The 13,883-nt window shown below is 39.3% G+C and overlaps 1 protein-coding gene and 1 long non-coding RNA gene across 11 annotated transcripts in view; one reads left to right on the top strand and one right to left on the bottom strand.

The window, feature by feature from the left end:
- Positions 1-12,968, top strand: part of A230072E10Rik (RIKEN cDNA A230072E10 gene) — a 28,545-nt gene extending 15,577 nt beyond the window's left edge. The window contains exon 3 of the long non-coding RNA NR_015600.3: positions 11,162-12,968. This is a non-coding gene — a long non-coding RNA (RIKEN cDNA A230072E10 gene). The remainder of the gene's footprint in view (positions 1-11,161) is intronic.
- The window catches only part of Wnk3 (WNK lysine deficient protein kinase 3), a 151,418-nt gene continuing 143,643 nt past the window's right edge, over positions 6,109-13,883 (bottom strand). For 7 of the 10 annotated variants that reach the window (XM_006528870.4, XM_006528872.4, XM_011247830.3 and 4 more), the window contains one exon: positions 6,135-11,504. In XM_006528870.4, coding sequence (XP_006528933.1) covers positions 11,175-11,504 — 330 coding nt within the window. In that variant the 3' untranslated portion in view covers positions 6,135-11,174. Of the gene's footprint in view, positions 11,505-13,883 lie in introns of all 10 variants that reach the window. The other 3 variants (NM_001271678.1, NM_001271679.1, XM_006528871.4) reach the window with 2 other exon arrangements.

Below are 13,883 nucleotides of genomic sequence, written 5' to 3'. Positions count from 1 at the left end.
GAGACATCTTACAAAAAGTTACAGCAAAGCAAATTTAAAGAACTATGATAGTTCCTGCTGGATTTATATAACTAATCAGGATGAGTTTAATGAGACCAAACTTATTTTGTAAACAAATCAGGCTTTTCCAGTCTTTGGTACAAATGAAGGTGACTGTGTAAGGAGGAAAATTGTTTTAGAAGATTACAGTGTGCCTATTACCTCATTTCCTTACACAGTTTGAAACATACACTATTATTATTATTGTTGTTGTTGTTATTATTATTTAGGTTTTTCGATGCAGGGTTTCTCTGTATAGTCCCAGCTGTCCTGGAACTTGCTCTGTAGACCAGGCTGGCCTCAAGCTCAGAGATCCAGCTGTCTCTGCCTCCAGAGTGCTGGGATTAAAGGCGTGCGCCACCACCACTGTCTAGCAACATACTCTCTTTTAAAAGAATAATAGTACTTATTCTTTGAAAATTTCATAAATGCATGCAATGTATTTTGACTCCATCCACCCCCACTCCTTCTGTTCAATTCCTCCAATACTCCACCACCACCATATTCCTTTCCCAACTTCATATTCTCTTTTATATATACCTCACTGAACACCTTTTCATAATACAGAACGTCAGATCCCTTGTCATAGCAACACTAAAGAAATTCTGAATCCAAAGAGTAAGGGGGTGGCTATAACTATACCTGGAAATGCAGAAGGAGATTTGGAGCTAGGTCATAGCTGTGGGTTGAAAGAATTTAGAGTAACTTACTAGAGAAAGCTGTAAAGAGAGTATTATGGGTGATTCTGGAGAGGGCTCAAGTGATGAAACCATGAAAGATGCTAACATATTTTAGAGATTGGATAAGCGGTTGTGACCAGGATGCTGACGGAAATTAGATCTATTAGAAATTAGGTCTACACACACTGGATCACAAACAACTGTAGCTCCAGGTCTATGGTATCCAACATTCTCTTTTGAACCCCCTTTGTGTTAGGCATGCATGTGTACATGCAGGTAAAACACTCATACCATAAAATAAAATAAAATAAAATAAAATAAAATAAAATAAAATAAATAAATCTAAAAAAAAAAAGAAATTAGGTCTATTAGAAACTTGGGAGCCATCCTTGGCAGTTGTGGTGGTGTGAATAGGAATGGCCCCCATAGATTAATGCATTCGAATGCTTGGCCCAGGGAGTGGTGCTATTGGGAGGTGTGGCCTTGTTGGAGGAAGTGTGTCACTGTGGGGGTGGCCTTCAGATCAAGATGTAGAATTCTCAGCTCCTTCTACAGCACCATGTTTGCCTGCACACTGCCATGTCCTGCCATGATGATAATGGACTACACTTCTGAAACTGTAAGCTAGCCCCCAATTAAGTGCTTTCCTTTATAAGAGTTGCTGTGGTCATGGTGTCTCTTCCCAGCAATAGAAACCCTAACTTAAAAAGAGCAATTATTGTTAAGCTGCATTATGTCGGTGCCTTTGTGCTACTGCATGGTTATTCTTGGGCATTCTTGAGCGAGATTTATAGTGAGACTCCTTAGAAAATTCATAGTCTTGTGAAAACCTATGCTCAGGAAAACAAAATAAAAGTGCTGCTGAGCAAATGCTTGCTAAAGATTAGTAGAGCCTATCCTGGGGCAAGCCAGTGAAAAGGATGAGGCAGGAAGATCGGAAACTAGATGCAGGTGTGGGCTGCTCAGACTTGAAATTCTAGCATTTAGGAGGTGAAGGCAGACGTATTAGAGTTTTGAGTTATTTCTTGGCTAGACCATCCTACTGTGGTGATTTGAATGCAGATGGCTCCATAGGCTCATGTTTGAATGTTTGGTTCCCAGTGGGTGCATCTGTTTGGGATGATTAGATGTGACCTTGTTGGAGGTGTGTCACTGGGGGTAGGCTTTCTGGTTTCCACACCATTCCCAGCCAGCTCCCTCTCTCTGCCTCCAACTTGTGGATCAGGATATAAGTTCTTAGGGGCTGCTCCATCACGAGGCTTGCCTGATGCCATGCTTGGAGCCATGATGGTCATGGACTAACTCCCTGAAACTAAGACAATCCCCAATAAACTTTTAAAAATATATGTATGCTGTTTTGGCTATGGAGCTTTGTTACAATAGTAGAAAAGTAACTAAGTCATCTACCTTAAAAAAACAAAACAAAAAAGGGTCTAGAGTTAAAATTCCCAGATCTCAAGTAAAAGTTAAGCAGGTCTTGGAAGGCAGAGACAGAGGATCTCCAGAGATGGCTGGATAGCTCAACTAGCCAGTGAGCTCTGTGTTTGACTGAGAGGATGCGCCTCAATAAATAAGGTGACTGAGGATAATTCTCCTCCATCAACCATGGGTCTCCATGCACATCCACATACATGTGCAGTCACATGTGCATACACAGCTCTCTCTCTCTCTCTCTCTCTCTCTCTCTCTCTCTCTCTCTCTCACACACACACACACACACACACACACACACACACACACGAAAAGTGAAAACAAGCCAAAGGACGCATGCCTGTAATTCCAGAACTGGGGAGGTGGAAGCAGAAAGATCAGGAATCGAAGGTCCCACTTAACCCTGGCCTAGACTATATGTGACCCTGTCTAAGCAAAGCAAAACAAAAGACAAACAAAAACCGACTCCCTATAATCCCTGTACCTTGGAGACTGAGACAGGAGGCTCATCAGGAGGTTGAGGCCAACCTGGGATATGGAGTGAGACCTTGTAGCAAAGAAGCTCAAACCAAACAGTGAAGATGAGTGCAGATCTCAAGGGGAAGGTGCTAATAGTAAAGAAAATGGGGGAAAGGCCTACAGGACATTTCAGAAATCCTTGAAATTGTCCCTTCCAACTTAGGTCCAGAGGCCTAGAAAGACAAAGTGCTTTTAGGGAGGGGAAGAGCTTCTCTGGCTTTGCTGCTCAGGGCTTCCTTACCATTGCTGCTCCTCCATTACAGTGCAGTTCTCTATGGCTCCTCCAGCTGTGGTTCAAATGGCCCTGGAACACAGTTTGTGTCATCACTCCAAAGACTATGCTGACTGACCCACATATGGTAAAAGCAGAGCTATTCTACCAAGAGTGCCAAGGAAAGCCTAGTGTGCCACTGTAGATGTCCTTAACAAGAATATATACATCCATGAGACTGCCACTTAAACCCTAGAAAGGCAGTATCAGTGGCAGCATGCAAAGCCATATGCATAGCTGTACAGTACCTACATGGGTCTCAACAAGCAAAGGCTCATGACCTCTTCTTGCTATACTAGGTACAGGCTATCAGATACAGAACTTCAAGCTGTAAGTCTACACTTTTGGGTTACAGTCTTGTTTGAGATCCATATCTCATTCCTGTATGTCTATTTCTTTTAGAAAGGAAATGTCTATTCTATTTCTCCTTTTCTCTTGTATCTTGAAAGCAGATGTCATACGAAATTTGGTTTTTTTTCCCCCAGTGAGGGCCCTGAACAAGTACCATGAGCATAGCAGGCACTCAACGATATATCAAGTGTAATAACTTGCTTTTGATTTTATACATTCACAGTGAGGGATTGCCTTGAGTCTAAGATGAGACTTAGAACTTTTGATTTGTACTAAAATGAGTTAAAACATAGGAAGCATTTGCACAGAGTACATTTCGCATTGTCAAGGACATAAATCAAAAGTAGAATTTGATGGTTTATACATGGTTTGTATTCCTCAAACGATTTCTTTTTTTTTGAGACAGAGTTTTACTATGCAGTGATGGCTGGTCTGGAATTCAGAGGTCTGCTTGACTCTGCCTCCCAAGTGCTGGGATTAAAGAGGTGTACCACCATATCTAGCCCTCAAAGGAGTTTTGTTTTGCTTTGAATCAAGGTTTCACTATGTAGCCCAGGTTGGCCTTGAACTGGCAGTGACCTTTTTGTTTCTGCCCTCTGAATGCTGGGATTACTGGCATGCATCTTTAATGGAAGCTTATTCCCAATGTAGCAGTGTTTGGAGGTAGTGAGGCCTCACTGAAATTAAATGGGACACTGCCCTCATGAAAGGATTAAAACTTTTCTTATGGCTGTACATACTTGCTCCCGCAGAACTAGGCTGCTACACACAATTGACCCCTTCTTCACCCAGCCATTTCCCTTTCCACTTTCCTGCCTACCATGCTGTGATGCAGAGCCTGTGTGTGTGTGTGTGTGTGTGTGCGTGTACAACCCCCCCCCCCATGTTCTTTCTCAGAGGGCTGAATGGATATAGCTGCCTAATCTTTAGACTTTGAGTCTCCAAAACTGTTAGCTAAATATCTCTGTTTTGTCTACAAGCTATTCAGTGCTAGTAATTTCAGAATACCAATACAAAATGGAATGGAAGAACACAATTGGGTAATGTTTAGTCATATTTTTCTTTTAAAAGAGAGATTTGTGGAGTCAAAACAGTTATTAAAGTAATTAATAGTTATTTAAGTAATTACTTAAATAGTAGTTACTATTAGTTAAGAAACTATTAGTAGTAGTTACTATTAGTTAGTTACTATTAGTTACTATTACTGTTAGTTACTATTATTATTAGTTACTATTAGTTAAGAAACCTATATTAGTGGGCACTACATTAGTGGGTACAATGCTAAGGACTCTTACTGAAGCTGTGAAAGTTAGGTACTTCCTCAACTTTATAAACCAGAACACAAAACCAGGTCTGAGGGACTCCAAAAGGTATCAGGTCTATTCCAACCAGTTTGATTTCTCAAGTGCAAATTAAGTGTATAAGACACTAGCAATATCTAATAAGCACATTCAGGAAATAATAAGGGAACTCCTTTTACCTGTCAATGGAATCAGCTCATTTTAGAAAATCAAGTCGCCCATGCTTGTTCTGCTGTCCCTCTGAGTTACTGAATCAAAGTGAGCCTTTTATTTGACAAAAGGTCTTACTACATAGTCTAGGACTGGCATTGAAATCACTACCACCCCCCTCCTCTCAGGTTTCTGAGTGCTGTGATTACAGGTGTGCGCTACTGGCTAAAATATGGATCTTTAAAAAGCTTTTAAGGATTCATCTAATCTCAATTCGCTCCATTTTTCTCCTCTCTGTGCCACTTCTCTTTTCTTTCTTTTGGAAAAAGATTTTGCTATCTTTCCCAGGCTAGCCTATAACTCTATGGATCCAGCAATTTTCCTGCTTCAGCCTCCAAATCACCCAGGACTCCAGACACATGCACTCATGCCTCACACAATGAACATTCCCAGTAGGTCTTATTACTCTTCCTGTAGGGCTCTTTGCATATGCATATTTCTTCTACATCAACAGCCAAGTGAACAAGTGATTGATTGATCTGACAAGGCTTTACAATTCCTAAAGCCTTTGTACACTGATGATTGAGAAGCGATAGGAGGGAGGTTTCCTTCTCTCTCTTTTTTAAAGATTTATTTGTTTTTATGTGCATTGGTGTTCTGCCCACATGTCTGTGTGAGGGTGCCAAGTCCTCTGGAACTGGAGTTACAGATAGCTGTGAGTTACCATGTGGTTGCTGAGAATTGAACTCAGGACCTCTGGAAGAGCAGCCAGTGCTCTTAACCATCGAGCCATCTCTCAGGTTCCCAAATCTATTTTTCTAAAGGTGGCTCAACATTGGAAGGGAAGAAAATAAAGTGTTTCATAAGGAACAAGCACGGGACAGTTTCATGACAGGAAATGTAAAGAACGTGCATATGAATCCAAACAATTAAAATGTGCTCTCAGTCTACTTGGATTATTATGTATGTTATGCAATATTCCTGGGTTATTACATATGTATACTATGGAGTCAGATAGACCTGTGTTTGACTCTAGACTTTACCACTAGCCATATGACCCTTAGAAAACTCTTATCTTCCCACCCCTAAATTTGCCATAAGAAGTGGAGACCTATGTTAGGACTGTTGTGTGAATCAATTCACAGTTGAAACCTTAGTTAACACAATAGGTTATAACTCTGGCTCATTTGCAAATGTGGAGAAGGCAGGCCCACTGGAAATGTGTTAGAATTGCATGTAAATCAACAGGGAAGACACGGCTGAGGCAGGTGCCCCCTACCGCAAAGCCAGTACAACCTGTAAGACTAAGTTTCTTAAATCTGTTCAATTATATATACTTGATTGAAAAAAAATTTAAGCCAGTTGATTGCAGTAAATATGACAGAATTTTAATAAGGTGACATACTCATTTAACACAGCCTTTATTTTTATTTCAAAACAAAATTCCAGGAAACAAAATATTTAACAACAGTTGGATAGTAATTAAAATAAAAATCACAGTTTCGACGAATCAAAACCAGACAACTGCTGAAAGGTAGATCACTTGGCTTACCAAAAAAAAAAAAAAGTTAAAAAGGGTTAAAATTAAGTTTAACAGCATTCTATATAATGCTACATTCCCGAATTAAGAAAGGAGAGTTCACATATATAACTAAATGTTAAGTATTGAGAATTGGCTGAAATCTACATATTTCATGGTAAATTATGCATGAAAGTTTAATTTCATAAACTTCCTGAGTGGCTCCCATGCTGCACTTGGTCTACATGCTTGATATTCGCAGGAAACACATTATAGCGTTAAGTGATTGAGCATGACAGACCTGCAACTGCACTTTCTGACCAGTCACTGTATCCACTCTACCTGCTGAGGGGTCTAGACTACAAATCTCAACCTTAAATCTTAAATTATAGTGGGAAGAAACACAATGTAAAAAAGCTAGAAGGGTGCCAAGTGTGCATTTTCATGCATCGTCCCTTCAGAGTGTAGTCTTCCCCTTGCCTTCTCACCTGACCTTTAGCTTTTTAACAGTCTGGGTTGTTTTACTTCACGGAGAACCTCCCAGAATCGGAGCTGTTGATCTGTACATTCTTTCAACCATCTCAGTGGAAAATCACTTTAACCTGATTACTACTGTGGGCCCATTCACATGATAGTTGTCAAGGTCCCTGATCAATGTTTGAATTCATCCTTCATACACATATAAAAGAGACTCTTTCCAGGGTGGTCTGAAAGTATGTCTCTATACCAATTGCACACTAATTTTATGTAAAAAGAACTGGTACTATGTTCGAGTGTTTTCATTTCATAATTTGGGTTAGAGTTTTAAATTTTAACCCTAGAATTTTATTTACCAAATCAAAAGTCTTTTCTATATATACATACCTTTCTATTATATCTTCTAAATAAAGGGAGGGAAAATAAGTCCCTGATTAACTACAGATTAAAAAAAAAACCAATCTATTCTAGAAAATGGCTTGCATACCACCTCAGAAGGCTCAGGTTTTTCTTAATCAAAGAAAACATGAGGTAACTGAATCACAAATTGATGGCAAATATACCTCAGGAATGTACTTATAAATGACGACTGAAATATAGTATTTACTAATATTAAAAATGTAGTGTTACACAGTAAACATGTGAAACAAGGAATATCCAGTTACAAACATTTGCTGAGTTTTTTAAAGGGGGGAAGAGAATTTTCAATGCTTAGAAAATACAGCAAAGAGAGTCAAGTCCATTAAACTACAGAGATTAGATAAGCAATTATCTAAAAGCTTACTACCAACTAAGATCCAAATGAAATGCATTCTGCCATTTTAAGATAACAAACTGTCACTGTAAATACCAGGCAGTCTGATAACATTTTGAAGATGGGTCACTGCCCTAAGAGGTCAAGTATTTCACTGTGGTAGTTAAAGCAATTACAACCCATAGCCCTTTAGGCACTGAGTAAGAAAATATCACCAGTACATATGAAGTTGGGGGCACTGGGGCTGTCTCACCTCAGTACATTTGAAAACTAGCTCCCACCACCAAGTCCTGTATTGCCACCAATTTAATTTCTCTCTTTGCTTTCCATCCCCCAGCCCCTAACTTTATTACACACAGGTGCATGGCTGTCATCACTTAAGCAGAGATTTGGTGGCAGAGTGATGGTTCCTCTCATCCCACATGCATGGTGAGTGCTAGGACAGAAAAGGCAAGCCAGACTGAGAATCTACACTAACACAAAGAATCAAGGCAAAAAAGCAAGTTTCACAGGCAACATTTACTTGTGCACCTAAAACAGTACTGAAAAACGAGGTAGATAAACAAAAGTAACTGGACTGCCAGTAAATCTGGGGTTTTCAGATGATAACATTGCATCAGACCTTAGAAAACACTCTACACTCAACCCAAAAATCACAGCGGAAGTGCCTTTTAAACGTTCACAGTTAGGTTTCCTTCCCGTCAAACTATTAGAACTTCTGCTTGGTATAAGCAAGGAAGAGATGAAAACCTGCAGGGATATTTGTGAAACTACAGCAAATTGCTTAGATTCAAGACTGCTCCAGGTATATGGAGGGTTCTGCACTGAATACAGCAGTACTGGTTCCAGTCTTCTGTTACACCCAACTCCACAGACCCAAGAGCAGTGCTTCATGGTGACTTGCTCATGTCACCACACATGAGTACACAACACTGCTCATCAGATGTGCGCTTGGAGGGGGAAACAGAATGGGTGGACATACCGACTATTTCGCAAGGAAACTTTACAAGATGGTGGCTAAGTGCAACCTTTGTGTTGCTTACAAGAAAAAGCAAAAAGGATAGGTTTGCGCACTTTCTAGAAAAGAACAGAAGGCTTATTATATAGACTAGGCTTTTTGTTAAAGAAAAAGGGTACTTCTGAGCGTTATCTGGAATTCATTATTTATGGGGGAAGAAAAGTACCTCAGGCAAGGATGGAAACAGCATGATTATAAGACTTATTAAAATTATGAAACAATACAAAATTCCCACCTAGAAAACTAATCAGTATTTACAATCAAAGTGACTATAATCTGAATCAAATCAAAAAGCAATGAGGGAAAGTAAAGAAAACCCCACAGCAAAGTGAATAGCACTGTTTTCATTTCTGCACACTCCCTTTTTTTGTAAGCTTTAACTTCTACACATTACATATGCATAATGTATATGTAACATATATGTTAACCCAGATACTGCAGTCAGCATGGAGACAGCAGTACACTAGTTCCATCTTCAAACTTTAGAAGATGACTTTTCTTTCCAGCAAAACCTGAAAAGATTCTAAATATTACAAGGCACTGCAAACATCTGCAGGCAAACAAGAACAATGAATTATATGTAAAACTGAGATGTGTAACAAAACACAGGACATACTATGTAGAGCAGCTATTAGTAAATGGAATTGTACATGTCATCTGTGGAATTTGTTTTCACCATGGGGCACTGTTTAAAAGGATTGCAACTAGAGGAGATCCAGTCTCAAAACCTGTAGTGTTTCACCTTATAGATTATTTAGCCCAATATAATTACACAAAACCAACTGATAATGAAACAGTTTTAAAGAACTCTGGGGTTTAGGAGCATTGTGGAAAACACTACAATGCAAGCAACTGCACTACATGAATAGCTTGAAAATCACTTCAAATGCAAAGCAATACCATGGAAGGAATTTGAGGAATCCGTGCATATGATCTGGTCTCATCCAAAACATGCTAGCTTAGGAAAAGGAACTGTGGCTCTTACCAATAGCAATCCACGGAGTGCCCCCAGAAACAGTGATAAAAATGTGATGACAGGTGTGGTCTTTAGGTAAGCAATGTAAGACAACTTTTAAGAAGGGTACTGAATGTCACAACGTATGAAATTGTATGAAAAAAGCACATACATTAAGTTTTCTCACTTCCCGGCAAGCCCATGGGGGTAGGGTTTAGAGGAATATGGAGGAAAATTGGTTAACAGAAACAAAGACCACAGTCTGGAATGGTTACCAAGAGAATTCCTAAATAGGAAAACATGTATTTGAAAGGACTTTCAAAGTTTCAATGAATGGTAAGTCATTTGAACATGTATACAGAGGGGTTGATATAAACCAAGTAAAAATTCTATTTGGGTTTCACAGACTGAAAATTGGGTAACCCTGTGACTAGCGCTTAAGATTACTAAAGTTAACCTCCCTAAAAACCAAAGGTGTACATTTTGACACTGCCTCCCTTCCTCCAAAAACTGGATAAAACCCAGTAAAGTGCAACTTGACAGTGAAGTCTCTCAAATTCTCAAGAGGCTGACAAACGCATCTAAGATCTAAAATGTTCTAACTCTATAGACACTAGTAAGAAATGATAACAACCCAAACATTGTCATCAAAAAAGGTTAAAGGCAATTTAAATAATATCATCCTAGGGTGTACTATTTCACTGCAGGACAGTGTGTATCCTACATCTCTTAGAACCCTGTAAAGCCAGTGTTTTATGCAAAAGTCTCAAAAGCTACAAACCCTAGTGTGTCAAGTACATTTCACTTTAGAAGAATGGATTAACAGAAGTGTTAACCTGAATCTCCTTGGTTAGGATTGCAAGGATTACCCCCAAATGAGATTTACATCAGCTGCAGTGCCTAGCAAAAGAATGCAAGCCAAACCAGTGCCTCTTGGATGCGCAAAAGCAAAGTGGTGTGTGCACATGAGAAAAGACGGCCGCTCTGGGTTGTTACTGCAACCCAGGAGCAGCTCTAGTAGCTGTAGATTCAAGGAGCTGTTACAGTTCTGCTTTTGCCTTTCCCTCCGCCTCACTGAACACCCTCACTCCTCCTGCTGTGATGACGGGGAGAAAGTCACATTCAAAACGCTCAGCTTTTGTGCTGCTTGACAAAAGTCTACTACATTTACACATCAACACATATCCTGCAGCCAGTTACTGCCTTCTGTGAAAAGTAAAAACTAAGATAGACATGACGAATCCCACAAGACTGGCTATTGGAGGGTCTTACGTCATCCACATTTGGGGAGAACCAATCCACATACTTTTTTACACATGTTAAAGAGAAGTCTCACACAACTGCTGGTAGCAGCATAAAAAAGAGGTTAGGCGGGGTGAGCGCATCTCCGCAACACATGGAAGGTGTCTTGGAAATGGTAACACTTAAGCTGGGCTAGTAAAGCATTCGGAACAGTATTTTTTTAAAAATCAAGTATCAAAGAGGATAGGAGTTGAAGTGAAAAAACATTTCTGTGTGTAGTATTCTTTGTGCAAATTGCACATTAACTACAGAAAGATGAGCTGTATCAAATATCACACTGGAACAACAAAAAAAACACAGTTTAAAGTAGACACGAATGAGAGAAAATACGGCAGAACTCAAGAAGAAAGTGTAGCATCACAGGTGTTCTGAAAGTTCTCTCCCCTTCCTTCAGCATCAACTTGGATTCATTTAGGACCAGGAGGGATTGAAGCTGGATTCTGCACTGGTGGAGCTGGAAATGACTGCAAATTCATCCCGGGCTGGAAGAGTCCCCCAGATTGGGTAGGAAGCACTACAGACTGTTGTGCTGGTCCAGAAATTCCTACCCACTGTACTGGATAACCTGCGGCACCCACAGCATTATACTGACAAACGTGAGGCATTCCATATGATGCTAATGGCCCATGAAATGAAGGGAGTGGGAGTCCTTGTGGCAAGGAAGTTGGGGCAGCTCCACGAATTTGGGAGAGAGAAGAAATCCAGTTTGACGTGTATCCCATAGTAGATGGAGTACTCTAACAAAAAACAAAAACAAACATAAAAACATAACGTCAGTTCATATGGCACATTCTTTTCTCAGCCTCTATGCCTATTCTTTTTGCTTCACTTCTATTACATTGAGTGAAGCACCTTTCTATGAGTTATGCATGAGTAACATTCTTTTTTTTTCTTAAAGATTTATTTATTTATTTATTTATTTATTTATTTATTTCATGTATGTGGATACACTGTAGCTGTCTTCAGACACACCAGAAGAGGGCTTCAGATCCCATTACAGATGGTTGTGAGCCAGCATGTGGTTGCTGGGAATTGAACTTAGGACCTCTGGAAGAGCAGTCAGTACTCTTAACCACTGAGCCATCTCTGCAGCCCATCTTTACTTCAGCTCATCTTCCTAACTGCCCTGCTTTTCAGTATAGGCATTATTAGATAAGGAAACAGAAACTAAAATTGGTAAGCAACCCAAGGTCACCAAGCAACTAAGACAGGGATTTCAACCCATTCCAGATAATTCCAAGGCCCATATTAACTTCCTGTTCACACTTTAGCCCCTACTTTACTCATCCTAACAGTATTATTTTGCTTTTAATTCATTCTGCCTGCCACGAATGTTCTTTTAGACTGTATGCATAGAGGAAAATAGTTCATCTTACTTGTATGAATCTCTGGACAGAGGAACATAATCAGTGTAACAAGGGGACCTAACATATAGTAAATGCTCAGTAAATATCTCCTCTGTTCCCTTTTCACTATCTTAAAGCCTGACACTTCTGTATTTTATTTTAATTGTAGTTTTCCTGAGTGTGTGTATGTATGTATGCATGCATGTATGTAACATGCGTATGTATTATTCATGGAGGCCAGGAGAGGGCGCTAGATCATCGGGGACTGGAGTTACAGACAGAAGTAAGCCACCATGTGGTGTTGGGAATGGAGTCCAAGTCTGAAAGTGCAGCCAATGCTTTTAATGCCCAAACCGTCCATCTCTCTAGCCCTTCTGTTATATCCATACACATTTACTTTTATTCTTGTGTGTGTGCTGTGTACATGCATGTGAGCTTATGTGCATATAGAGGCAAGAAGTCCACTTCGGGTGTCATTCCTCAGGTGCTATCCAAGTTCTTTTTTGAGGCAGAGTCTGTCACTGTCCTGAAGCTCACAAAATAGGCAAGGCTGGCTAGTTAGCAATCTCCAAGAATTCTTCTGTCTCTTCCTACCCAGTGCTGGTAGTTATGCAAGCACCACACATACTCAGCTTTTTCATATGGGTCCTAAGTCCTAAACTCAAGTCCTCATACTTGCATGCTAAGTACTTTACTGATTAAGCTGCCTTCCCAGCCCTCTGTTCTTCTAAATTAAACTCAAAACCACAAGACAATTGTGTTTTGAGCAGTACTGAAAAGATATATTCTTGTTTAATATTGTGATTAAATATATGAATAGAGATTAGAATATATTAATAAAGCACATAGGAATAATGATTCCAATGGATGTAAATAATTCTCTTAGGAGCCTCAAATCCTTAGTTCAAGCTAAAACTAAACTTTCAATTACACTTTTGTTAGAAATTTTTAATGTAAGTTAGGAAAACGGTTTTTTTTTTAAAGCTTTACTTGAAAATGAATGACAATGTATGATTAGTTACAAAATATTTTACTTAAAGCTGAGCATTTTGTATCAGTACTTTCTTCCTGGAAAGGTAAAATTAAATGTAATGCTTCTGATTTAAAATGGTAATATAGTGTGCTCACATTTGAATAAGGTATTTCTATGCATCCATTTTTGAGTGGTGGGATTTGAAAATGGTATCTTAAAAATTACTTTTTTTCATTGGTTAAGATCTGTAATGAGTATTATTGTTTTAAAAACAATAGTATGCTTTTTAAGAGCCTAAATTAGAGAGGTTGTAAATTTACTCTTTAATATTCCTAAGATATCTCTGATTCAAATGCCCAAACAGGCAATCATCCCCTACACTACCATATCTGCTCATATGCACAATTTCAGTGATCAGCATCCAGGAATAATACACAAACAGCAGCCACTACTAATCAAGTCATACAGTCATCCAATTACCAAATCTTTTTTCTTAAATATCAGCTAGCCTACTGTGACTAACTCCTGATTGTCTGGAAAACATTGGCCCTGATCCCACCAAATTCTGTCTTCTTGCTTCAGTCAGTGCTCTTCTTAAAACAAATGAACAGTGATTCAAGCTTCATCCTATTAATGACCTGGGGCGCCATAGCAATCCATCTTTCTTAAAACAGGATTCCTTCCCAGGACCACATTTGAGAGCCTCCTCTTCCTTTAGATCTCAGTTCAATTATCACTTTATCAGAAATGCTTTCCTTAACCACTTACAGTTGCATGTGGAGGTCAGATGACAATTT

This window comes from Mus musculus, chromosome X (assembly GCF_000001635.26).
Source record: "Mus musculus strain C57BL/6J chromosome X, GRCm38.p6 C57BL/6J".
In the NCBI taxonomy this organism is placed as follows: Eukaryota; Metazoa; Chordata; class Mammalia; order Rodentia; family Muridae; genus Mus; species Mus musculus.
The sequence above is the reverse complement of the archived record's forward strand: the minus strand, read 5'-3'. Positions and strand labels throughout refer to the sequence as shown.